The 25,642-nt window shown below is 55.1% G+C and overlaps 3 protein-coding genes across 5 annotated transcripts; 1 reads left to right on the plus strand and 2 right to left on the minus strand.

The window, feature by feature from the left end:
- Window positions 1-9,205: 9,205 nt before the first annotated feature.
- Window positions 9,206-14,630, plus strand: NDUFV1 (NADH:ubiquinone oxidoreductase core subunit V1). The gene is made up of 10 exons (XM_059932198.1): window positions 9,206-9,365; window positions 10,415-10,497; window positions 10,571-10,741; window positions 11,473-11,656; window positions 12,482-12,671; window positions 13,109-13,321; window positions 13,465-13,631; window positions 13,939-14,020; window positions 14,230-14,375; window positions 14,480-14,630. Exons 1-10 carry the CDS (start codon window positions 9,294-9,296, stop codon window positions 14,564-14,566), a joined length of 1,395 nt encoding a protein of 464 aa, XP_059788181.1. The 5' UTR covers window positions 9,206-9,293; the 3' UTR covers window positions 14,567-14,630.
- A 338-nt stretch (window positions 14,631-14,968) lies between these two features.
- Window positions 14,969-20,818, minus strand: LOC132371047 (double C2-like domain-containing protein gamma). The gene is given in 14 exon segments (XM_059932199.1): window positions 14,969-15,295; window positions 15,375-15,471; window positions 15,653-15,734; window positions 15,833-15,890; window positions 15,893-15,980; window positions 17,348-17,401; window positions 17,491-17,619; window positions 17,707-17,808; window positions 18,026-18,097; window positions 18,172-18,251; window positions 18,415-18,504; window positions 18,507-18,793; window positions 18,891-18,997; window positions 20,730-20,818. Coding segments are annotated over 12 exon segments (1,131 nt in total). The 5' UTR covers window positions 18,655-18,793; window positions 18,891-18,997; window positions 20,730-20,818; the 3' UTR covers window positions 14,969-15,164.
- Window positions 20,819-20,857: 39 nt separating this feature from the next.
- On the minus strand, window positions 20,858-22,971 carry NUDT8 (nudix hydrolase 8). Of its 3 annotated transcripts, none has more exons than XM_059932201.1 (4): window positions 22,687-22,970; window positions 21,913-22,045; window positions 21,269-21,346; window positions 20,858-21,125 (listed from the first exon to the last, which is right to left on the minus strand). In XM_059932201.1, exons 1-4 carry the CDS (start codon window positions 22,878-22,880, stop codon window positions 20,940-20,942), a joined length of 591 nt encoding a protein of 196 aa, XP_059788184.1. In that variant the 5' UTR covers window positions 22,881-22,970; the 3' UTR covers window positions 20,858-20,939. The 3 variants fall into 3 exon arrangements, with proteins under 3 accessions (XP_059788184.1, XP_059788183.1, XP_059788185.1); XM_059932200.1 differs by having other exon boundaries at window positions 20,858-21,167; window positions 22,687-22,967; XM_059932202.1 differs by lacking the exon at window positions 21,269-21,346 and having other exon boundaries at window positions 20,858-21,167; window positions 22,687-22,971.
- Window positions 22,972-25,642: the final 2,671 nt, after the last annotated feature.

Consider the following 25,642-nt stretch of genomic DNA (forward strand, 5'->3'; position numbering starts at 1 on the left):
CAAGGCTGAGAGCCTCCCGTGACTGAGGCCAGGTCTCCACCAGGAGCATGAGGCAGGGGGCCAGAAATGCCCTCCCTGCCAGGTCACAAACAGGGCCAACCCAGAAAACAGGAGTGCAGAATTTGGGATGGAAGTAAGTACAGAGGGAAGCAGTATACCTGTTTTTGTTTCATATTCAGCAGGAGGATAGATGTATGAACTAGCTTTTGCTGGAAAAAGAAATTTTGTCATGACTGTTAAAAATGTAAGGGAGGGGACTTCCCTGGTGGCGCAGTGGTTAAGAATCCGCCTGCCGAGAGGGCAAACAACAGAAGCAAGAAAAACTATAATCCTGCAGCCTGTGGACCAAAAACCACAGTTACAGAAAGATAGAGAAGATGAAAAGGCAGAGGGCTATGTACCAGATGAAGGAACAAGAAAAAACCCCAGAAAAACAACTAAATGAAGTGGAGATAGGCAACCTTCCAGAAAAAGAATTCAGAATAATGATAGTGAAGATGATCCAGGACCTCGGAATAAGAATGGAGGCAAAGATTGAGAAGATGCAAGAAATGATTAACAAAGACCTAGAAGAATTAAAGAACAAACAAACAGAGATGACCAATACAATAACTGAAATGAAAACTACACTAGAAGGAATCAATAGCAGAATAACTGAGGCAGAAGAACGGATAAGTGACCTGGAAGACAGAATGATGGAATTCACTGCTGCGGAACAGACTAAAGAAAAAAGAATGAAAAGAAATGAAGACAGCCTAAGAGACCTCTGGGACAACATTAAACGCAACAACATTCGCATTATAGGGGTCCCAGAAGGAGAAGAGAGAGAGAAAGGACCAGAGAAAATATTTGAAGAGATTATAGTCGAAAACTTCCCTAACATGGGAAAGGAAATAGCCACCCAAGTCCAGGAAGCGCAGAGAGTCCCATACAGGATAAACCCAAGGAGAAACACGCCGAGACACATAGTAATCAAAGTGGCAAAAATTAAAGACAAAGAAAAATTATTGAAAGCAGCAAGGGAAAGACGACAAATAACATACAAGGGAACTCCCATAAGGTTAACAGCTGATTTCTCAGCAGAAACTCTGCAAGCCAGAAGGGAGTGGCATGATATACTTAAAGTGATGAAAGGGAAGAACCTACAACCAAGATTACTCTACCCGGCAAGGATCTCATTTAGATTTGATGGAGAAATCAAAAGCTTTACAGACAAGCAAAAGCTAAGAGAATTCAGCACCACCAAACCAGCTCTACAACAAATGCTAAAGGAACTTCTCTAAGTGGGAAACACAAGAGAAGAAAAGGACCTACAAAAACAAACCCAAAACAATTAAGAAAATGGTCATAGGAACATACATATCGATTATTACCTTAAACGTGAATGGATTAAATGCCCCAACCAAAAGACATAGACTGGCTGAATGGATACAAAAACAAGACCCATATATATGCTGTCTACAAGAGACCCACTTTAGACCTAGGGACACATACAGACTGAAAGTGAGGGGATGGAAAAAGATATTCCATGCAAATGGAAATCAAAAGAAAGCTGGAGTAGCTATACTCATATCAGATAAAATAGACTTTAAAATAAAGAATGTTACAAGAGACAAGGAAGGACACTACATAATGATCCAGGGATCAATCCAAGAAGAAGATATAACAATTATAAATATATATGCACCCAACATAGGAGCACCTCAATACATAAGGCAACTGCTAACAGCTATAAAAGAGGAAATCGACAGTAACACAATAATAGTGGGGGACTTTAACACCTCACTTACACCAATGGACAGATCATCCAAAATGAAAATAAATAAGGAAACAGAAGCTTTAAATGACACAATAGACCAGATAGATTTAATTGATATATATCGGACATTCCATCCAAAAACAGCAGATTACACGTTCTTCTCAAGTGCGCACGGAACATTCTCCAAGATAGATCACATCTTGGGTCACAAATCAAGCCTCAGTAAATTTAAGAAAATTGAAATCATATCAAGCATCTTTTCTGACCACAACGCTATGAGATTAGAAATGAATTACAGGGAAAAAAACGTAAAAAGGACAAACACATGGAGGCTAAACAATACGTTACTAAATAACCAAGAGATCACTGAAGAAATCAAACAGGAAATCAAAAAATACCTAGAGACAAATGACAATGAAAACACGACGACCCAAAACCTATGGGATGCAGCAAAAGCAGTTCTAAGAGGGAAGTTTATAGCTATACAAGCCTACCTAAAGAAACAAGAAAAAGCTCAAGTAAACAATCTAACCTTACACTTAAAGAAACTAGAGAAAGAAGAACAAACAAAACCCAAAGTTAGCAGAAGGAAAGAAATCATAAAGATCAGAGCAGAAATAAATGAAATAGAAACAAAGAAAACAATAGCAAAGATCAATAAAACTAAAAGTTGGTTCTTTGAGAAGATAAACAAAATTGATAAGCCATTAGCCAGACTCATCAAGAAAAAGAGGGAGAGGACTCAAATCAATAAAATCAGAAATGAAAAAGGAGAAGTTACAACAGACACTGCAGAAATACAAAGCATCCTAAGAGACTACTACAAGCAACTTTATGCCAATAAAATGGACAACCTGGAAGAAATGGACAAATTCTTAGAAAGGTATAACCTTCCAAGACTGAACCAGGAAGAAATAGAAAATATGAACAGACCAATCACAAGTAATGAAATTGAAACTGTGATTAAAAATCTTCCAACAAACAAAAGTCCAGGACCAGATGGCTTCACAGGTGAATTCTATCAAACATTTAGAGAAGAGCTAACACCCATCCTTCTCAAACTCTTCCAAAAAATTGCAGAGGAAGGAACACTCCCAAACTCATTCTATGAGGCCACCATCACCCTGATACCAAAACCAGACAAAGACACTACAAAAAAAGAAAATTACAGACCAATATCACTGATGAATATAGATGCAAAAATCCTCAACAAAATACTAGCAAACAGAATCCAACAACACATTAAAAGGATCATACACCACGATCAAGTGGGATTTATCCCAGGGATGCAAGGATTCTTCAATATACGCAAATCAATCAATGTGATACACCATATTAACAAATTGAAGAATAAAAACCATATGATCATCTCAATAGATGCAGAAAAAGCTTTTGACAAAATTCAACACCCATTTCTGATAAAAACTCTCCAGAAAGTGGGCATAGAGGGAACCTACCTCAACATAATAAAGGCCATATATGACAAACCCACAGCAAACATCATTCTCAATGGTGAAAAACTGAAAGCATTTCCTCTAAGATCAGGAACAAGACAAGGATGTCCACTCTCACCACTATTATTCAACATAGTTTTGGAAGTCCTAGCCACGGCAATCAGAGAAGAAAAAGAAATAAAAGGAATACAAATTGGAAAAGAAGAAGTAAAACTGTCACTGTTTGCGGATGACATGATACTATACATAGAGAATCCTAAAACTGCCACCAGAAAACTGCTAGAGCTAATTAATGAATATGGTAAAGTTGCAGGATACAAAATTAATGCACAGAAATCTCTTGCATTCCTATACACTAATGATGAAAAATCTGAAAGAGAAATTAAGGAAACACTCCCATTTACCACTGCAACAAAAAGAATAAAATACCTAGGAATAAACCTACCTAGGGAGACAAAAGACCTGTATGCAGAAAACTATAAGACACTGATGAAAGAAATTAAAGATGATACCAACAGATGGAGAGATATACCATGTTCTTGGATTGGAAGAATCAACATTGTGAAAATGAGTATACTACCCAAAGCAATCTACAGATTCAACGCAATCCCTATCAAATTACCAATGGCATTTTTTACGGAGCTAGAACAAATCATCTTAAAATTTGTATGGAGACACAAAAGACCCCGAATAGGCAAAGCAGTCTTGAGGCAAAAAAATGGAGCTGGAGGAATCAGACTCCCTGACTTCAGACTATACTACAAAGCTACAGTAATCAAGACAATATGGTACTGGCACAAAAACAGAAACATAGATCAATGGAACAAGATAGAAAGCCCAGACATTAACCCACGCACCTATGGTCAACTAATCTATGACAAAGGAGGCAAAGATATACAATGGAGAAAAGACAGTCTCTTCAATAAGTGGTGCTGGGAAAACTGGACAGCTACATGTAAAAGAATGAAATTAGAATACTCCCTAACACCATACACAAAAATAAACTCAAAATGGATTAGAGACCTAAATATAAGACTGGACACTATAAAACTCTTAGAGGAAAACATAGGAAGAACACTCTTTGACATAAATCACAGCAAGATCTTTTTTGATCCACCTCCTAGAGTAATGGAAATAAAAACAAAAATAAACAAGTGGGACCTAATGAAACTTCAAAGCTTTTGCACAGTAAAGGAAACCATAAACAAGACGAAAAGACAACCCTCAGAATGGGAGAAAATATTTGCAAATGAATCAACGGACAAAGGATTAATCTCCAAAATATATAAACAGCTCATTCAGCTCGATATCAAAGAAACAAACACCCCAATTCAAAAATGGGCAGAAGACCTAAATAGACATTTCTCCAAAGAAGACATACAGATGGCCACGAAGCACATGAAAAGATGCTCAACATCACTAATTATTAGAGAAATGCAAATCAAAACTACAATGAGGTATCACCTCACTCCTGTTAGAATGGGCATCATCAGAAAATCTACAAACAACAAATGCTGGAGAGGGTGTGGTGAAAAGGGAACCCTCTTGCACTGTTGGTGGGAATGTAAATTGATACAGCCACTATGGAGAACAATATGGAGGTTCCTTAAAAAACTAAAAATAGAATTACCATATGACCCAGCAATCCCACTACTGGGCATATACCCAGAGAAAACCGTAATTCAAAAAGACACATGCACCCGAATGTTCATTGCAGCACTATTTACAATAGCCAGGTCATGGAAGCAACCTAAATGCCCATCAACAGACGAATGGATAAAGAAGATGTGGTACATATATACAATGGAATATTACTCAGCCATAAAAAGGAACGAAATTGAGTCATTCGTTGAGACGTGGATGGATCTAGAGACTGTCATACAGAGTGAAGTAAGTCAGAAAGAGAAAAACAAATATCGTATATTAATGCATGTATGCGGAACCTAGAAAAATGGTACAGATGAGCCAGTTTGCAGGGCAGAAGTTGAGACACAGATGTAGAGAATGGACATATGGACACCAAGGGGGGAAAACTGCGGTGGGGTGGGGATGGTGGTGTGCTGAATTGGGCGATTGGGATTGACATGTATACACTGATGTGTATAAAACTGATGCCTAATAAGAACCTGCAGTATAAAAAAACAAACAAAACAACTAATACTAAACTTTCATTGGGTTATTTGTATGGAAATATGTTAATATAAATGTTTCAGACATTACATGAAATTTCTAAAAATCTTATATTTGTATTTGTATGGAAATATGTATGGAAATATGTTAATATAAATGTTTCAGACATTAAAAAAAAAAAAAAAAAAAAAAAAAAGAATCCGCCTGCCACTGCAGGGGACACAGGTTCAAGCCCTGGTCCAGGAAGATCCCACATGCTGCGGAGCAACTAAGCCTGTGCGCCACAACTACTGAAGCCCGCACGCCCAGAGCCTGTGCTCCACAACAAGAGAAGCCACCACAATGAGAAGCCTGCGCACTGCAATGAAGAGTAGCCCCTGCTCACCACAACTAGAGAAAGCCCGCGCGCAGCAACGAAGACCCAACGCAGCCAAAAATAAATAAATTAATTAATTTTAAAAAAAAGGAAGGAAAAAAATGTAAGGGAAACCACTAAAAATAGAAATAAAATGTATAACTTTCAAACCAATACTGGGGAAGAAGGGAATAGCACAAAGAAAACTCAATTAATTCAGTAGGAGTCTGGAAAATAGAGGAAAAAGAAATAAAGAGAAAGAATGCTAAATAGAAAACACAATATAATATGGCAGATATATGTTCCAATGGCAATACCAATAAATGTAAACAGGCCAGACTCTCTTTTTAAAAGACAGAGATTTATTGAGTTAAAATAAAACAAAATGAAATTTAATTAGATGTTGTTTTAAAAACCATCCCTAAAACAAGAGAATGATTGAAAATAAAATGAAAAAAACCCCCAAATACTAATAAAAAGAAAGCTTGTGTAGCAATAGTAATATCAGAGATCATAGACCTCAAGGCAAAATTGTTAAAAGAGATGCAGAGAAATATTTTATATTAGAAAAAGGAAAGATCCATCAAGAAAACACTCTTTAAAATATAGGTGTTCAGGGACTTCCCTGGTGGTCCAGTGGTTAAAAATCCACCTTCCAATGCAGGGGATGTGGGTTCGATCCCTGGTTGGGGAACTAAGATCCCACATGCCTTGGGGCAACTAAGCCCGCATGCTGCAACTACTGAGCCTGCGCGCCACAGCTAGAGAGAAGCCCACGTGCTGCAACAAAAGATCCCGTATTCCACAACAAAGATCCCGCGTGCCACCACTAAGACCCGACGCAGCCAAATAAATAAATAATATTTAATAAACTAAAATAAAATTAAGTATAGGTGTCCAAAATTGGCTCAAGGAAATAAACAAATAGCCATAAAAGAAATGGAAATGGTGATCAGATCACTCCTAAGCAGAGTCCCCAGTTTCAGATGGCCTTACGGTGAGTTCTAGTGACACTTCAGGAGATGATAACTTTTACCTTCAGAAAACTCCTGCAATGTATAGGAAAAGGTGGAAAGGGGCACACCACATTTTAACAAAACTGGAAGAGATCTCCTGGAGAAAATCTGAGCTGGATCTGGAGAGGTCAGCACGGGCCTTGAGTGCCAGGGCCAGGGACTTGGGCTTTGTCCTGAAGACACGAGGGAACCACGAAGGGTCTCAGGCAGGAGAGGGGCAAAATGGATCCAAGGTTTACAACAATCCTGCTCGTTCCATGGTGCAAAGAAGTGATTGCGGGGGCCGAGACTTGAGGCTGGGGGACCTCAAGGAGGCTTTGCAAAATTCCAGGTAAAAGCTGATGGGTCACTGCCATGGGGCGGGGCCTGAAGGCACGGGAACAGGGTGTGTTCAGAAGGCAGAGTTGGCAGGATGCAGTGGATATGGGGACAGGGAGGCATCCTGGATGCCTCCCAGCTTCTGGCCTGGAGGCTGGTAGGGGAGACAGACATGGACAGTGGCATAGGATGAGACAGGTGAGAGACAGGGTCTGGGATGCCTTGGAAGAGGGCTTCCTGGAGGAGGTGATACTGAGTGGAGCCTGGCAAGTGGGTGCTCTAGATGGGTGGGGACTAAGTGGGGGACTGAGGGTCAGGAGACCTCAGGCCGAGTTCTGGCAGCTGTGCCGACTTGGGCAGGCAACTCAGCGTGCCTAATATACTCTGTCCTCTTCTGAAAACGGGGGCTTATCACTCCCATGCCCTGGGTTGTGGGAGGGTTAAGGAGATAACACATGGCAAGTGCTTGGCACAGAGCCTGGCGCTGGACGAACTGGAGCTCCTGCCCCTCACTCTTAGTTTCCCACGGGCCCATGCCCAGCATCTCCCGTCCACAGCATCCCCCGGCTGCCTTCTCCCCATGGCCTTGTGTTCCCTTGACCCTGTTAGATAGGGATGAGGAAAGAATCCACCCTCTGGCTCCATCTTGCCCCCCTTCTGCCACCCCAGAGGGAGGGATCCATGGACTCGGGTCTGAGCTCCGGATTAGCCGTGTAATCCCCAGCTCTGTCTGGGCAGTCTCTTTCCCTGCCCAGGAGAGGGGGCCTGGGGCTGGTAGTCAGGACTGCTGGGCCCTGGGCCTGGTACTGCCCTACCCATCTGTGAGCCCTCAGACAAGGTGCCCAGGCTCTTGCCGCCTCTTTTGGAAACACCACTGACATCCTGCAATGACTGTCCCATGTGTGCCGTGTCTGGGGCACTTTGGGAAGGAAGAAAGGCCTGGGGTTGATTCTAGCTCTACCACTCAGCAGCTTCATACCCATGGACAAGAGATGAAACCTCCATGGGCCTCAATTTTTTTCATGTAGAAAATGGAGTTAACACTATCCAGGGCTACTGTGGGGAATATATGAGAAAAAAAGGGCATATTACTTTGTAAATGGCACATCTCTTGAGAGATAGGAAAGGATGGTTACAGGACAAGAGAATAGAGGAGCTGGGGAGGGCAGACCAAAACCGACATGCTTATCATGGGACTCAGAGCCAAAGGGTTCCAGAGAACTGACAAACTGATTAACAAGAGTTAATCAGGCTTCCAAGACTTCAAGAGAAGGCAAAGAACAGAGGCCCTCCTCAGGTCACGGGAGCATTGCGGGGTGGGGAGGGAGTGGGCAGAAATGCCCTAAAGCCCCAAGAGGAAGAGGTCCTGGGGAGAGTGGGCATGATGTGGCCTGGGCCTGATGACCTGCATGATAGTGCTGAGTCCTTAAATGCCAGGTTGCCGAGGCAGTAGGAGCGGCTCCAGGATTTTGTGCAGGAGCACCAAGTGCCAAACTCTCCTGACGGGGGCTGAGGAAGGAATGGCTGGGAGAGTTTAGCAGCACTAGCAAGAGGATGTGCCACCCACTGACTATCTCCACCCTCCTGGCCTCACCCCAACCTAGGACTCTAGACACACCTCCTCTGGGGAGACCTCCGCCAACAACCCCCAGTCTGCCCCGGCTCCCTGCGGCTAATGAGCAATCCTTCTCTGAGCCCAGGGGTGCCCGTAGTGGGTGAGGGGAAAATCATAGTCTGGGAGGGTTTTGGACGGGGACGGAATAATTACAAGGCGGTCATGAGGGTCGGGCTGTCACCGATCTGATTTCTCCTCCTTCCCCCATACATTTGTGCATACAACAGGAGCACGCGAAATGCGGAACTTGCAGAAAACACCAGAACCAGCAGAAGGTGACATGCGAGGTTTGTTTACTTGGGGATTGAAAGGCTGAGGGTCCACGGGCTAATGCGATGGAGCAGCGCGGGGGAGCAAGAGAGTAAATACCAATCGCGCGAAGGGAGAAAGGAGGTCCGAAAGCCCGCAGGACTGCGTCTCCCAGCAGCCTCAGCGCCAGACAGGGCACTTCCGGCCTTTCCGCCCCCCCCCACGAGGAGGCGGGGCCAAGGGCGGGGCGGGAGCGGTGCAGGGGAGTTTGGGCGCGCCGTCGGCGCCAGGGCGCGTGACGTTATTCCTGTGCGCCGCCTAGCGTCTAGGTCGCGCCGGTTCCTCAGCCTCAGAGCCGTGAAGGTGACAGCGGGAAGTGACCGGGTTGGCCCCCGCGATGCTGGCGGCACGGCGGCTGCTGGGCGGGTCGCTCCCCGCACGCGTATCTGTGCGATTCAGCGGCGATACGGTGAGGCCTGACCTGGCTCGGGCCAGGGGTGCTCGCGGGCCAGCTCTCGCTGCCGCGCCTGTGCGCGCACCATCCCTTGGGTCTGTAGTGCCTTCTGGAGAACATTCTCATCTCCGCAGCCCGGCAGGAAGGTTGCCGATCCGGCCTGGGTGTAGAAGGGGAACGGGTCCAAACGGGAGGCTGACTCACCCCTGCCCCCAGCCCTCCGGCACCTTGGCTTTCCTTATTTAACAGCCGCGCGACTTAGCGGAAAATTTTGCAGGTGGCAAAGCGTCCTTGTCTCATTCCTTTCCCGCCACAGCTTGGTAGGGCGTGAAGGGACCACTGACCCACTTTACAGATGCAGACAATAGTTTTGGAGAGGGCCGTGCGCCTGCTCATTCTTCGTTCAGTGCTCCGATCCCCATATTGACTTTTAAGGGGTTGGGTGTCTGGAAACCAGGTCCCCTTAGCCCTCAGCTGGGGTGCTCCTCACTGGGTCACGTGGAATTCCAGACCCATCTCTCCTCAACAGTTTTATCCCGAGCGGGCCTCCCTCCGTCATCTTGTGTCCCAGCCGCAGTGAGGCATTTCTTTTCCTTCAGAAAGTGCATTTTGTCGCCAGCAGAGTTTAGTAACACAAGGCTTTGGCCTAACCAAGTTTTGATCCAGCAGCACAGCCAGACAAGTAAATGGACATAGCATCACACGGGGTTCGGGGGTAGTATGTGCTGTGGCTCAGGTGTGGGCTGTGTGCCTTTCATAAGCTCATTTTGCTCTGAGCCTCAGTTTCCTCTTCTGTAAAATGGAGGCAATCATTCCTGTCTCAAGGTTATGAGGATAAAATGGGGTCTTAGATATAGAAAGCTTAGCTTCGTGCCTGCTAATAGGAAGTGCTTACTAAGTGGTGATGGCAGCTATGATACTACGAAGGGTTCTTAAGCTTAGGCCCCTGCCCTCCTCCCAGCCCAGCCCTCTCTAATCAGGGGGACTCAAAACTCTGTACCTTCTGGCCTGGCCCCTCATGACCCCAGAGCTCTGCTGGGCCTGCTGACCCTCTGTGTCCCCAGACAGCGCCCAAGAAAACCTCATTTGGCTCGCTGAAGGATGAAGACCGGATCTTCACCAACCTGTATGGCCGCCATGACTGGAGGTAAATTGGTGCCCTTAGGCCGGTGGTTCCCGAGGCAGGGCCTCCCCCTCACTGCCTTCCCCACTCTGTCCAGGCTGAAAGGTGCCCAGAGTCGAGGTGACTGGTACAAGACAAAGGAGATTCTGCTGAAGGGGCCTGACTGGATCCTGGGTGAGGTCAAGACGTCGGGCTTGCGGGGCCGTGGAGGTGCTGGCTTCCCAACTGGCCTTAAATGGAGCTTCATGAATAAGCCCTCAGATGGCAGGTGTGTGTAGGCAGGCAGAAATGGGGTTGCAGGAGAGACCTTGGGGGTGGCTGTGGCTTACCTGGGCCTTTGGGCTGTTTCCTTGGAAACTGAAAGTGAATGAAGTGGGAAAACATAGCCAGAGCTCAAGTAGGTGGGACTCAGTTCTCTCTGGTCTTCCTCAGGGGAGACTTGAGGGGTAGCAGAATCAACACAAAATTTTGACTCAGTCAGACTTAACTGATCAATTCCTAGCTCTGCCTTTTAATCATATAGCTTTGGGCAGTCTCCTGGCCTTACCGAACCTCAGTTTTCTATTCTGTAAATGGATATTATATTGTGCAGGGATGAAAGAAATAATGTTCTTACAGCTTTTGGCCTGCCCTTTGGTTGGCACATAGAAAGCAAAGGCTAAATGTCGGCTATTTTGCCTCCTTTTGGCTCCAGAGATATGGTGGAAGTTCACGGAATGCTCTTTGTGACCAAAAGCAGATTTGGGCTCTTGGGAAAGCACTAGGAGAGACATTTGGACAGAACAAAGACTTTTCCTGTGGTCATAGCCACCCAAATACGGAATAGGCAGTGAGCTCCCTGTCATCGGTGGTGAGCAAGCAGAGCCCCTGGGAACATGTCAGGAGGACAAAGAGGGATTGGCTGTCAGAGGAGGCTTCCCTGGGTGGAGTGGGGTGGCATGTGGTTGAAGGCCCAACCCTGGTGGCCCTGTAGCCCGACTGACCTGCTGGCCCCCACAGGCCCAAGTATCTGGTGGTGAACGCAGATGAGGGGGAGCCTGGCACCTGCAAGGACCGGGAGATCATGCGCCACGATCCCCACAAGCTGGTGGAAGGCTGCCTAGTGGGGGGCCGGGCCATGGGTGCCCGTGCCGCCTACATCTACGTCCGCGGGGAATTCTACAATGAGGCCTCCAATCTGCAGGTGGGCAGGGGCGGGGCGTCAACAGAGGAGAAGGTGCTCAGTGTGCACTTACGTGCCCCAATCCTAGGCAGAGTTGTTCTTAGATTTTAGTTCCTGATCTGTCTGGGGTCGCACTAGGAGAGTGGCGATCACTCCTGCATGCCTTGTGTCCTGAATGGGACATGGCCCCCAATGCCTCTGTCTCTTTCTGTATGTTCCAGAGCGTCAACTTGGGCTCCATGACTCCTGGGGCAGGGGTAGGCTGGGGAACTCCCATATGGGCATTTTTCCTGAAGGGTCAAGGGGTCATTTCAGTAATTCTCAGCTCAGTGACGCCTGTAGTAATTGGTCCAGGGCCAAAGCCTCACCTTTCTATTAGGCTCCTACACAACAGTGATGAAGGATGTGGGAATAATAACCTGGCACATGGTAGCATTATGTGTAAGTGTTATTATTATTATTATTACATATTTAAAAATAAGCCTCCAGGGTCTTTTCCTCTACTCAGAAGCAGTACTCACTCATTATGAAGATAGGAAACCACACACACACGAAAGAAAACTCTCCCACAGATCCACCACCTGGAGAAACTACTTGCTGAAATTTTCATTATTTCCTTAAAGTCTTTAAAAATACATATAGTTGGAGAATTTGTTAAATGTTATTACAGAAGTAGCACATGCATCGTAAAAATCCCCTCCCCCTCCCAGAGCGTCCTCTGCTTGTGTCCAAAGGGAGCTTTTGCTCTGGACTTTGGTGATGGGCTCACTGGGCCAGTGCCCCTCCCTCCCACGCACAGTGTTCCTGGGCTCTTGGGGACCGTGCCCTCACACCCCTGTCCCACAGGTAGCCGTCCGAGAGGCCTATGAGGCTGGTCTGATTGGCAAGAATGCCTGCGGCTCCGGCTACGATTTGGACGTGTTTGTGGTGCGCGGGGCTGGGGCCTACATCTGCGGGGAGGAGACAGCGCTCATCGAGTCCATCGAGGGCAAACAGGGCAAGCCCCGCCTAAAGCCTCCCTTCCCTGCAGACGTGGGTAAGACCTGGCGCCTGGCCCGATCCTGGGCCTTGTCCTGTGTCCTATGGAGTCCGGGATCTGGTTTCAGGTCCCCACTGGTCATTCTTAGGGAATTTCTGAGTCCCTTCTGCACTGGGCGTCTGACACAGAGAGCAGGGTGGGAACAACATAGAGGCTTCACCGGTGCCACCTGCAGTCCCTCATCCTGCCTCAGCGCCCACGTCAGATACCCAAGTCCTCTCCAACCTTCCGGGAACTCGGGGCAGGATGGTGAAAAGGCAGCGCATCTCCTGCTGGAATCTGGGGTCCAGTGGGGGACGAGAATAACAAAGGGGTGAAAGCAGGGCTCTCTGCCACCGGAGCAGGACCCTGGATGTACCCCATTGCCAGGAAACCCGCCCCAACCTCTCCCCGTCCACAAGAAGCCACCGATTTCTCATCCCATTCCCCCACAGGAGTGTTCGGCTGCCCTACAACCGTGGCCAACGTGGAGACAGTGGCCGTGTCCCCTACCATCTGCCGCCGAGGGGGTGTGTGGTTTGCCAGCTTTGGCCGCGAACGCAACTCAGGCACCAAGCTGTTCAACATCTCTGGCCATGTCAACCACCCTTGCACCGTGGAGGAGGAGATGTCTATACCGCTGAAGGAACTGATTGAAAAGCACGCCGGTGAGGCCTGGGGCCAGCCAGCAGGGTGGGAGAGCCTCAGGAGCTGGGGCTGGGGCTAGCAGAGGTCCTGGCCTCAGGGCTAGGCAGGTGTGCCGGCCCCAGCCCTGACCATCCATCCTTTTGGGGACTGACTGGGGCCCCAGGGGGTGTCACGGGTGGCTGGGACAACCTCCTTGCTGTGATTCCTGGCGGCTCGTCCACCCCACTGATCCCCAAGTCCGTGTGTGAGACGGTGCTGATGGACTTCGACGCGCTGGTGCAGGCGCAGACGGGCCTGGGCACGGCTGCCGTGATCGTCATGGACCGCTCGGTAAGGGCTGGCCCATGCTCCCCACCCAGTCCCTGCCTTAGGCCAGCCTGGTTAGTAACCCTTCCGGGGCCTCTCGGAGAACTGCCAGCTCTTGGGTCCCGGTTCCTGTCACCTGAGGTACAGTGAGGTGGGAGAGGCGGGGAGCAAGGCTTCTCTGAGCGACAAGCCTGTGGAGCCTGGGCAGGGCGGGATGCCCAGGGCGGGTGGAGGAGACAGCCAGAGCGCCGCTGGAATCAGGAGGGTGTGCCGCCGGGGGGCGCTGAGGCTCAGGCCTTGGGTGCCTCCTCACTGTCCCTTGTCCCCCCAGACGGATATTGTGAAAGCCATCGCCCGCCTCACCGAGTTCTACAAGCACGAGAGCTGTGGCCAGTGCACCCCATGCCGCGAGGGTAAGCGCGCTGGGCAGGCTGGGGGCTTTCTCGGTGGCTCACGCCGGGCCTGGGCCGGGCACTGGACCCTGAATAAACAGCTGCTGCCTCCCAGCCTGCTGTGGCTGCTCTGAGAACCCCCCCTCCCTGTGGCCCGCGCCCCTCGGGTCCCATCCCCCCCACGCCGGCCTAGGGAGCTCGTCAGGCCCTCTCTTGCCGCCACGGCTCAGGTGTGGACTGGATGAACAAGGTGATGGCCCGCTTTGTGAAGGGGGACGCCCGGCCGGCTGAGATCGACTCCCTGTGGGAGATCAGCAAGCAGATAGAGGGCCACACCATTTGCGCCCTGGGCGACGGAGCTGCCTGGCCCGTGCAGGTACTCGCTGCCCTGCTGCGTGCTGCTGGGGGCGGTGCTGAGAGCTGGGGCGTTGGGGGACTTTCAGGCCCTGCTGCACCCAACACCCCGACCCTCACCCCCAGGGCCTGATCCGACACTTCCGGCCGGAGCTCGAGGAGCGGATGCAGCGGTTCGCCCAGCAGCACCAGGCCAGGCGAGCCGCTTCCTGAGCCCGCGGCGCTGGGCTGGCATCCGTCTGCCTGGACGGCTGGACAATAAAGCAAGTGCTGCCCACTCGTCGCGTCTTCTCTGTGGCCTTGCTCTTCACTCTGCCTCTGCGGCCCATTATTCCTGGAGGCTTATTTCCCAGACGGAGGTGGAGGTTTGGGAGGGATAGGTCAGCACAAGGTCTTGTTGTGAATTTACACTTGGCCTCCTGTGCGTCAGTCTGTCGTAGACCATCCTGAGCATTGACCCCTCAGTGCAAGAAGCAGGGGTGGGGAGGGGGAAACTGTGGCCTGGGGTGCAGACCTGGGCCTGGCCCAGTGCAGGCCTCTGGAGGGTGGGAGCAAGGAGGACAGGGCCCAGTCTGCCCTGTGAGGCGATGGGCAGGGAAAGAACCAGCTGTCCGGTCTGGTTTGGAGGAGAGGTTTATTCTTGCTTCATGATTTGGCAGTGGGGTGAATTTGAAAGGGGGGAAGGAAGGAAGCAATTGACTAGGGGTGGACACAGTGGGTGAGGCAGCCCCAGGTCCTCCGAGCTCCATGGAGGCGGCCGCGGGTCAGTCTGGGGGATGCGCAGTGAGCAAGGCCAGGCCGGGGGCCCCCGCTAGCCGCTGAGCTGGAGGGGCACGCCGTCCAGCGGGTGCCACAGCTCCAGCTGGTGGTCACTGCGGCCCAGGCATTCACACCAGTACTGCTGGCGCTCCCCACGGGCCCAGCTACTCAGCTGCACCCCACCTGGGTTGGGGGACAGGTCAGGAGCTGTGTGGGAGTCCACTGGGCACCCCCCACCAAGCTCCCCGACATTCCCACTCACCAGTGAAGTCGTCAGCTGTGCCCGGGTCATCATCCCACACAGACACCAGCAGTGTCTTCTGCGCCAGCTCCTCCCGCGGGCCTGCGCAGAGGAACTCCTGCAGGGAAGGGGCAGAAAGGCAGGAGGGAGGCGGCCTTGGGTCCTTCACAGCCTCAGAAACAGACTCAGACAGGTGAATGGCTCAGGGTAGCTGGGGCCTGTGCTCTCGGAGGCGGGATGTTGACCCCCCTCCTCCCACCCCCCGCAGCCAGGACTGCCTCCCCCCAGCCCTGGCCTACCTCGTTGAACCCGGAGTTCGGGGTCTTCTTCCGAACACTGGTCTCATATTTCGATTTCTTCCCCCCATTTGGATGCAGGTAACTGATGGGGAAGAACGGGGTCAGCTCAGGTGCGGCCCTGGAGAGGTGAGCCCCAGAGGGGCTCTGAGGAACCCTCACTGTCCGCCCCTGGTCACTCACCGGCGGACGAAGGGGTCCGAGTAGCCGTTGGTGTCCGTGGGGGCGAGGTGGGCACACCCACCAGCAGGCCGCCCCGCTGAGAGCTGTAGCACAGCGACTGCAGGATGCGCCCACGCTCCTCCCCGGCCACCTCAGCCCCCACCGCCTCCTGCAGGGGGTGGGCTTGGGGTCAGCTCCCGTGTGGCCCGCAGCCCAGCCACCCACCCGTGCTGGCCTGGACGTGAGAACGCAAACTGGCTGCAGAGAAGTCAGGGGCCAGTGGTTTGATTTCATGATTCAATTTACAAAAACAGTCACTGGCTTAGTGCCCTGGAAGGAAACTTCCAGGTCAGCTCTATCCTCCAGGGCCTGAGAAGGGGACGGGCTTGCCCAGGCCATGTGACTGGCCAGTTCGGGGCATCTTTGTCGTGGAGGGGAAGGGAACTGATGTCCCTAAGGGCCACAAACATGCTAGGAGCTGCCTAGGTGGCCTTCCATTAGGTACCCATCACCACCCTCCCGCAGGGTAAGCCTGCTGCCACAGAAGCAGCTCCAAGAGGCTGTTCGCTACCCAAGGACATGCAGGTCTGTTCAGCTACAAAGCCCACCCTCCTCACACCCTGCAGCCCAAGCGGCCAGATTCTGAATGTCCTTTGCCACACTCGGCCCCCGGAGCTTCCAAAGGACTTGGGAGGATGCCTTGGAGAGAATGTGCTTCTCCCACACTTAACGAGGGATTTGATTTGCCGAGAGCCCAGCCACCTTGCTGGCGTTCAGCTCTCAGTAAGGGAGTGCTCCACGAGCCAAGGGGCTGCTGTGCGGGGCTGGGCCAGGAAGTGCTTGTGGCGGGTCCCTGCCCCACCCGGTAGGGCTCCGCAGCTTCGCCTTGACTGACTGACAGTCGCAGCAACAAGCGGCTCCACTAGGCGGCGGGGCAGCAGCACCTGGCCCTCCGGCCCCGGAGGAGCTGCGGAGGGCCCTGCCTCAGCCTTGCAGGTGCCCGGGGGCCTGCTGGGCTGCAGGGGTTCTGCCCAGGTCTTTGGTTTCCTATTGCAAATCCCCTGCGATCACCATCACTGCCTCCTGCCAAGGGCCTGTCTGTGACTACCAGCCCCAGGAGTGTGGTACACACACTGCCTCGGGCAGACCTAGCAGCCGTGGAGACCCACCATATCCATTCCCTCCGGGACCTTGACCTGCCCTCCCAGCTCAGGCCATGGACAAATCCCACCGGCTCCAGCCTCTGCCTCAAGCTGGCCTGTGTCTCTGCCCCCTGAGGGCTTGTGCCAGCGCCCCACAGCTCCCCTGGGCTGCCCTGGCAGGGGAAGTCACCCTCTGCCCAGCCCCTGGGGCCTGGCTGTTCCCTGGGCCTATGACCGCTCACAGGGCCGCTGAGCGAGATGGCCTCGGTTTCTCCAAGCCTGCCTGGGCCTGGACCCCTGTCCAGCCCACATCAATCCCTGCCTGACACACTTCAGCCTGGGCCACCCCAGACCTGCCCCCCCGATCCTCGCTGGGCCCCACCGTCCTACCCACCTCCTCATACAGAGACATGCCACGTGCTGTGTCCAGGCTCTCGGGCCTCTTGGTCTGAAAGAGCAGAGAGCCCGGTCCCCTTGGCTGGACACTGCCCAGGTCTCCCTCCCTGCCTGCCGCACCCTGTGCACCAGCCCACTCACCAGCCTCCGCCTCTCCAGACACACATCGAAGCTCCTGGCTCCGTTGGGCACCAGCTTCCCCAGGGGCACCCGCAGCTCCCCCAGGGGAGGTGCCGCCGCCGTTGCCGTGGGTTCTCCCAGATGCACAGCCTGGTGGCCACCCAGGTCAGACCTGGCCAGGCAAGCCCTCACACCTGCCTCGGCCCTGCCCCCTTGTGGCCCAGGCCCTATCCTCACCGCAGGGTCTTGCGCCAGGCGTCCTGGAGGGTGAAGCCATGAGTGTCTCCTCCCAGACAGGCCCCCTTGTGCCCCGAACCGTGCGTGTTGCGGCTGGCTGGCCTGGGGGCCGAGCAGGGAGGGTCAGAGCCTCATCGGGCCCCAGGGCCCCAGCCTGGTCCCCCTCCCTCATATGGCCTCTAGTTGCACATCCCAGCAACGGGGGGCTCCCTGTCTGAGGTCGAGGCCTTGGGGAAGAGGGGCATGGCAGGCCAGGTGGGTGCTGCAGGCTGGGTGTGCGGCCAAGGGGCAGCAGTAGGGCCCTGTGTCTCGCCCTCACCTTGCTGGCCCCGGGCGGCAGGTTGGCTTTGACATAGGTGTCCACAGAGCCCAAGGCCGGTGGCTTGAGGCCCTGGGAAGAGACAGTGGATGTGGGACAGGCCCAGGGCCCACGCCTGGGACCCAGGGATGCTGCCCCATCCTCACCTTGGCACGGTGAGCTGTGCAGTGCAGGGTGCTATTGTCCGTGTCAAAAAGAAGCGTGAACTCGAGGGTGCCGAGGGTGGCTAAGGGCAGGTGGCCGGCAGGTCAGCTTCTACATCAACCCCCGCCCCGGCACGACGCCTCCTGCCCTGCCCCTCCCCTGGTCGGAAGCCTGGGATGGGCCCCAGACCCCATCCTGGCTGGGCTGGGCCCAGAGGGTCCCCCTTGTCCCCCGCGCCCACTCACTGCTGTCGTCTGAGTCTCCCTCTGGCTCTGGGTCCGGCTGGGACTGGGATGCAGAGCGGATGGTGGGGGTCACTGGAGGGCGTAGGTCTCGGGTGCGCAGGGTGGCTCAGCGAAGGGGTAGAAGTGCGGGAAGTAGTCAGAAATGAGGTGGATGGGCCGGATGGGGCCCGGGCTCACGTCAATAGCCATGTGTTCCTGCACGCTCACCCGCCCCCGGCCCGCCACCGCCGTGCCCGCCATGGGGGCCCGGACATGGAGGGGGGACTCAGAGGAGCCCCCGAGGACCAGAGATGAGGGGACCGCAACAGGCCAACCAAACAGGGCGAGGAGGCATCACTGAGGGTGTTGGCGGGGGGCGGTCCTGGGCAGCAGCTGGGACCTGAGGACAGAGCGCAAGGTCAAGGCCGGCGGGGTGGGGGCCTCCAGCCTGGAGGGGGACCCCGTGGGCTGGCAGGTAGGCCGGCTGGGCTACTTACCGCTCTGAGAGCTCCTCCACCTGGTTTGGGTCGCTGCCGGTGCTGGGTGTGCGCCTGGCGGAGGTGACGCGCCTGGCGGAGGTGACCTGGAGAGCCAGAGTGTGGCCCTGGGGGGAGCGGGAAGGGGCGGGACTCAGGACTCAGAACAATTCTCTGGGGCCCAGGAGACCAGCAGCTCCCTGCCCTCCACCCCAAGGGCTCCTTCCCTAGTGCTGGGGCCCAGCCTCTCTCCTCCCCCAACCCCTCCCCAATTCACACACAGCCGGGGAGAGTTATTTTTACCGCCATCACGTGGCCCTGCTCCCAGGTGAGGAGGCTGGAGGGCCAGAGGTGACACAAGGGGTGTGAGGGGCAATGGGAGGGGAGTGTGGGGAGGAAGGGGTAGGTGAGACAGAGGGGTCGGCGGAGAGCCTGTGGGGAGGCGTGTGGGAAGGGGGAGAGGTGTGGAGGGCAGGCTGGGGGGGAGGGGAGATGGGCGGGCGGGGAGGGCTCTGTGGAGGCGGCGGGGGTGGCGCCGCAACCTGGTCCCCTTGGAGCTCAAGCTTCTTAACACCTGAATCCGATCACTTCGGCACCTCTCTCCCCCTCTCCCAGCCTGGAATAAAATCCTAACCCATCACTGAGGATTGCCCCCTTGGCCGCTCACTGGGGCCCCCTGAGTGCTGGACCCCTTCCCCCCACGTCCCCATGGCTCCTCTCCGTTTCCTAGAACACCCCAAGCTGTGTGCACATGCTGCTCCCTCTGCCCCGACTTTCCTCCCTTGCCCTTTGACCTGGCCTGCTCCTGCTTACCTATGGCCTCAGGGTCACTCTCTGCAGGGGAACGTGGCTGCCTTTACCTGCTCAACCTTCCCTGTATTTTCCCAGGGGTCTTTTGGGGGCCACCCCTTTGCTACTCTCACTCTAGGAGACTCACCCTGCTCCCAAAGCCTGTGCCCCAGACCCTGCCAATCAATGAATTCCAAATCCAGCAGCCACGTGACAGGCTCAGGGAAGGGCATGTGACCTGAAGCAGGCCAATAAAGTACAATTCTGGGATAGACTGGCCCAGAAAGAGAAGCTGTTTTCTGTTGATGGGATGCTGGTACCGTGCCATCCTAGAGCTGTTGCCCTCTCCTCACCTCTCACCCCTGTGGAGTAGAGAATGCTCCTGAGAGTGAGGCCAATACAGTGGAAAGCACAGAAAGAAGAGAGTTCCTGAGCTCCTGGATCCAGCTATGCCTGAAGCTGGTCTATCTCTGGAGTTTGTAATCACCATTCCTCCTTTGGCAAAGTCAGCTAGTGGGTGGGGTTTTCTATCACTAGTCCTGCCTAATACTGCCCAGTCCACCGTGTCAAGGTTAGACTGCCCACCCCTTCAACTCTCTCACAGAGATTTACATAATTGATACATAATTCCATTACATATCTGTGAGTAATTAATGTACAATCACATGATTATCTGTGTGACCTGGTCTAAGATCTCCCACAGACTGAGAACCCCCAGAGGGCAGAGTGGCATCTGGCTGGTGCACAGATGGGACCCCAGCATAGCACCTGGCACATGGTGGGAGCTTGGCACGTTAGAGGTTTGCAGTAGCATGCAGGGCTCCTTTCTGGATGCCTACCGCCCAGCACATGTTCAGCCAGGCACAGAAGATGGAACAGGAGCTCGTACAGTGTAGTGGCTAGGAGTTTGGTCTCTGGAGTCAGAGAGGGCCTGGTTCAAATCCCAAACTGGGGTGACCTTGGGCAAGGTGTCTACCCTCCCTGAGCCTCAGTCTCACCAGCCAGGGACAGCGTTGGCCCCACCTCACAGGGTTGTGGTGAGAGTGAAATGAGAAAAAAGACTCCAGGCACCTGGCACACAGTGAGTGGGCACAGCAAGTAACAGTGTGATTATCCAGAGGCACCCCAGCCAGGAGGCCAGCTGTCCCATGGGGTCTGCCCAAGGTCAAGGCTCCAGTGCAGACGGTGCAGTCGCCGCGGAGTTGGCAAAGGCTCTTTATTCAGTCCTGGAGTGGAGCTGGCGTGGCAGGGCAAAGGCAGGGGCTGCTCAGGGCCAGGTCATCAGCCCCTGGGCAGTTCAGGGCTGGCCAGGCAGGGCTGGTAGATGCCAGGTGCCAGCAGCTGCAGGGTGAACTCAGTGATGACGGCCGTGAGCCCCCAGATCCGGTGTGGCCCGTGCAGGAAGACAGGCAGTGTGTAGCGGAAGTGGCCACCATGGCAGAAGTGGGTATAGCCCTGGTTCTGTTCCTGCAGCAGATGGGCCAGGGGCAGTGCAAACACTTCATCCACCTGTGGGCAGGAGGCAGCGAGAGGGCAGACAGAGCACTGGCCACCGCAGCCTCTGCCCATCCGGACGACCCAGACTCCACCCCTAGCACCTCCCCACTCACCTCATTGGGGTTGGGCCTGAGGCTCTGGGGATCCAGTGGGCCCACGCCGGCCAGCACCGGCACCACAGTGGCCTTTTGCTGAGGCAGGAGGAGGGCAGGCAGTCAGGGGAGGCATGCCCTGGACGGGGCTTTGGGGCTGGGGCAGGGAGACTGAGAGGAAGACTCCAGGGGCCTTAAGCAGTGCAGGCCAGGTCCACCCGGCCCCTGCCCTTGGACTTGCTCCAGCCACACTGACTGACTCAGGCCCCCCAAACACACCAGACCCATTCAGGCCTCTGGGCCTTCGCTTTTCCTTACTTTTACTACCCTAAAATCTCCCAATGGTCATTCAGTCCCTGCCTACCCTGCGAAGCCCTCCCCAACCTTTGTCCACCGAGCAGAGCTGATTCACCCTGGAGCCACCTCCACCCCAGGACCTGAGCCTCAGTATCCCTCGTGAAAGGGGATAAATACCCCTGGCCCCTTCCTGACGGGCTGTGTGAGGCTGGAACGCAACTGCCAGGCGGGTGTCCCCACCGCACTCCGTGACTGCCACAGTCCATGACCACCCTCCTCGTCCCTGGGTCCCTGCTCCTAGCCCAGGGCAAGCAGAGGGGCTGAAAGGGGCAAGGGCCGCTGGTGGTTTCAGGGCCTGGCGGGCTTACCTGGTCGTGCACGGGCCTCAGGACACCCCACACGTGCTCCTCAGGCACAACCAGGCCCACCTCCTCACGGGTCTCCCTCAGGGCCGTGTGCACCACGTCCCGGTCAGCGGGGTCACACTTGCCACCTGGGAAACTGAACAGGCACAGGGAGCCTGGTTCTTGGGCTGCTGGGGCCGTGGAGGGGTGGGGGTGGAGGCTGTGGCAGTGACCCACCTAAATAACGTCTCTGCCCCTAGTTTGCAGAGAGGGCTAGGCAAGCCACACGACCTCTCCAGGCCCGGTTTACTTCCCTGAACAACGGGAGTAAGGGAGAGAGGCTCTGGGGCTCAGACATGCAAACTCTGCTTATGGTGGCCCCAGAGGCGCTGACATTGACCCTAAGACGTCCCCAGTTCCCGCCGGGGGCGGGGCCAGGCGGGAAGCCAGGTAGCCCCGCCCCGCGCGCTTCCTCGGCTCGGGGACACGAATCTCCCAGTAGTCGCCGGAAGGGGGCGGAGTCCTGCCTTTCTGGAGGGGGACACAGATCTGAGCGAGGTGTCGAGCGATCCGCGCGGCGCCCGGGCAGGACCACCTGCGGCGCCAGATTCGGGGCGGAGGGACGTGGGTTGCTGACTCCCGCCATAGCCCTCTGCCGGACGGGCTCTCAGACCCAGAACCCATTCTACAGAGGCGGAAACCGAGGCTCGGAAAGGCTAAGTGCCTTGCCCACGACCCTGCAGTCTCCGGGTTCAGCGGCCACTTCCTAGAAGGGAGAGGAGTTCTCGGCCGGTGTACCTTACGTCACCCTTGTGCCTCCCGGCCAGGCGGCTGGACCGCAGCGTGTAGAGCAGCGCCGGGACCCCGCGCACCGAGCACAGCGGCACGAGAACCGCGGCCGCAGCAGGTCGCACGCGGAGCCGGGCCGTGGCCCCCGCCAGCAACCGCCGGCAGCGCCGCTCGCCCTCCGCCGACAGGCAGTCGGGCAGCATGTCCGGTCCAGCGCGGCCGGGACACCGAGGTCACCGGGCGGCGAGAGGGAAAGGGCAGAGCGCACACTCCGGGGTGTCCCGGGAATCTGGGGGGCGGGCCGTGGGAGGAGTCTGCCCACAGGGTGGGGCTCCGTAGCGGCACCGGCCTCGCCCATGGGGCGGGGCCCGATTAAGGGGCGGGGCCCATGCCGGGAAGGGGCCTCTCCGCGAGTTGTGGGGCGCGGCCAGAAGGGGCGTCTCCAGATAGCCTGGACTTCCGTTAGAGGGGCGGGCCTGGGGCGGGGCGGAGCTGGAGTGGAAGGTCTGGAGAGTGTCCCTTCCGAGCGCCTAGAGCAGCTGGGGTCGCGCCTGGCCCGGCGACGGGGCTCGACCGTGCTGACCGCGGGGTTCTCGAGTCGGGGTGTCTGGCTGTTGAGGCCCCGCCGGGTCCCGCGTTTCTCCGCGCCCGCGGGGATCCGGGACCTCAGAGGAAGTGCTCCAGGATGTTCGGGGTCGACGTTTAGGGGGTCTACGAGGCAGAGACGCCTGGGACCGCGGGAGGAGTGCCCGGCCCTCCCTACCCTCCGGGCCCTCTCTCCTGGTTCCACTGGGTGGCACGCGCCGCGCCCTCTCGCTCCAAGGGTCCCACTCCAGCCCCCGGCTTTCTCCCTGCTTTTCCCGCCGCCGGGGAGCTCGTGTCTTCTCCCGTCCCCCGTCCTCCGCAATTTCTACTCTTAGAGGTGTTGGTTTAAATGTCACTTTCTCTAGAAGCTCTTCTACCTGGAGTGTTGATCGGATTCCCAAACTCCTCCCGCCACCCTCACCTTGATCCCTGTGGTCACTGCCTGTGGTGTTGTGCACCCCTCGGCCAGACTCTGGCCCCTCGAGGACCACACACCCCAGCCTCGCACTTAGCACCTAAACGTGGAATGGCAGATGTCCCATGTTTTGCTTCGACTTTGAGCAGGTGCTTCCCTGAGCTGCAGTTTCAGTCCTCATCTGGGCGCACGAGGCAGAGGGCAGGAACGCAGCCTCCTTCACAGCCCTGCCACTCAGCATGTGTCGCCACCTTTACCATCACTCTGTGCTCCCAGGGATGCCAGCAGCACTGGGCAGAGCTTTGCGATGTCTGCAGCCCAGACTCGGGGGTGTGGGCACTCCTGAGGTCCTCCACCTTGGCCTCCAAGGACAGAAGTGCAGCTGACCACCCATTCCAAACAGTTTAGTGTTGCAGGGAAGAGAGAGGTAAAGCAGGGTTTGGAGGAGTCACCTCCAAGGCAGAAGGGGGCAGGTTGGGAGGTAGGGGCTCTGGTTCCAAGCCTGACACCACCCCAGCTTTGCTGGAACTCTGGGCAGGTAGCTTTCCTCTCTGGCTTCCACCTGCCCTGCTCTCCTTGTGAGGATGTCTCTGCAGAGGTGAGGCTGACGAGGGTGGGCTCCAGGGTAAGAGCACTCTGTCCACAGGGCCTTACCGTCACTGCGGGTCCTGGCCAGGCCCCAGGCGCACTGCAGTGGGGGAGAGGAGCCCCAGCCCAGCTGGGAAGCGGAGGCTCCCCTGATCCCTGTCAGCCTGGATATTGGGTAGGGGGTATGGTGTCGGTCAGGCCCTTGGGATTCGGAGGGGGCTTGAGGCTCCAGGGTACAGGCCCTGGTAGGTGAGGGGCCGGTAGGTGGCTGGGGCCAGCAGAGCCTCAGGGGGAGCCAGCAGCTGATGGTGGAGCCTGGCAGGGGTCCTGGAGGTGAAGGCTGGAGCTTTGTTGGGGTCTGAGAGAGGAAATGGTCTGAGTGGACCCCAGACCTCCCCTCACACCTTCAGCCTTCCTGTCCCCTTCCCTGCTCCTCGCATCCCAAGTTGCCCACCGCTTAGCCTTTGCTCTTGCTCTTCCCTCTGCCTGGAATTTCTTCCCCACCTTCTTCCTCTGTCCAAACCCTTCCCAGTCCTCCAAGGCCCAGCTCGGGAACCACCTCCTCCAGGAAGTCTCCCCGACCCCCCTGCCCCTGCTCTCAGCACCTTGTCCCGGCCCTGGTCTCTCTGCCGTGGGTCCCAAATTGTCTCAGAAATCTCTGCCTCCCCCTCTCTGTCCACACAGATGCCCGGGGAGCTTGCTGAGCATGCTGAAGCCCCTTCCTGGGGGCCCCGTGGCCCTGTCCACTATGCAGGCTCTGGTCCCACTGTGTCTGTGAGCCTGGGGGCTGACCTTTCTCCTGCTCTGTGGAGCCCTTCAGCACGCAGGGGCGGAGGCTGCTGCGACTCCGGGTCGGGACGCTGAGCAGGGGCCGTGGAGATATAGGCCTGAAGGTGGGGCAAGCAGGAATGGGGCAGGGGGTCAAGATGGAGAACCCAGGCCAAGGGTCATGGTCAGAGTCAGACAGTGGGACCCCAGGACAAGCCAGTGGGCGTGACTCTGAAAGAAGGGTCAGAGGCCTTAGGAGATGCCTGGGGATAGGGATGGGGTGAGGGGGTGGGTTAGGGCAGCTGGGCGGGACTGTCAGGGGCCAGACGGTACCAGGAGTCCGGGTCACTCTCCCTAAAGCCCTTGGCAAAAGGGTTGCTGGCGATTTTCAGCTGGGTGTGCAGAGGAGAAAGGGTAGTTATGGGCCAGCCCTGAGCTGGGGAAAGGCTGTGGGCCCCAGGCTCAGCCACCCTCTCCTCCCTGGACACCCCCATCCCCAATCTGGAGGCCCTGGGACCTGGGCCCCCCAGCCCAGGAACCACAGAGCCAGTGGGCATGAAGGCAGGGGAAGGACTGTGGGTAGATGCCCACTGAGTCCGGGAAGGAGAG

Source organism: Balaenoptera ricei, chromosome 8 (assembly GCF_028023285.1).
Source record: "Balaenoptera ricei isolate mBalRic1 chromosome 8, mBalRic1.hap2, whole genome shotgun sequence".
NCBI classification, from domain to species: Eukaryota; Metazoa; Chordata; class Mammalia; order Artiodactyla; family Balaenopteridae; genus Balaenoptera; species Balaenoptera ricei.

Coding starts and splice junctions, on each gene's coding strand:
- NDUFV1 (XM_059932198.1), top strand. CDS start 9,294: ATGCTGGCGGCACGGCGGCTGCTGGGCGGGTCGCTCCCCGCACGCGTA. Junction 10,498..10,570: donor TATGGCCGCCATGACTGGAG/GTAAATTGGTGC, acceptor CACTCTGTCCAG/GCTGAAAGGTGCCCAGAGTC. Junction 12,672..13,108: donor TCCCTTCCCTGCAGACGTGG/GTAAGACCTGGC, acceptor ATTCCCCCACAG/GAGTGTTCGGCTGCCCTACA.
- NUDT8 (XM_059932200.1), bottom strand. CDS start 22,880: ATGCTGCCCGACTGCCTGTCGGCGGAGGGCGAGCGGCGCTGCCGGCGG. Junction 22,046..22,686: donor AGGCACAAGGGTGACGTAAG/GTACACCGGCCG, acceptor GTGCCTGTTCAG/TTTCCCAGGTGGCAAGTGTG. Junction 21,168..21,268: donor TCAGGCCCAACCCCAATGAG/GTGAGTGGGGAG, acceptor TCCTGCCCACAG/GTGGATGAAGTGTTTGCACT.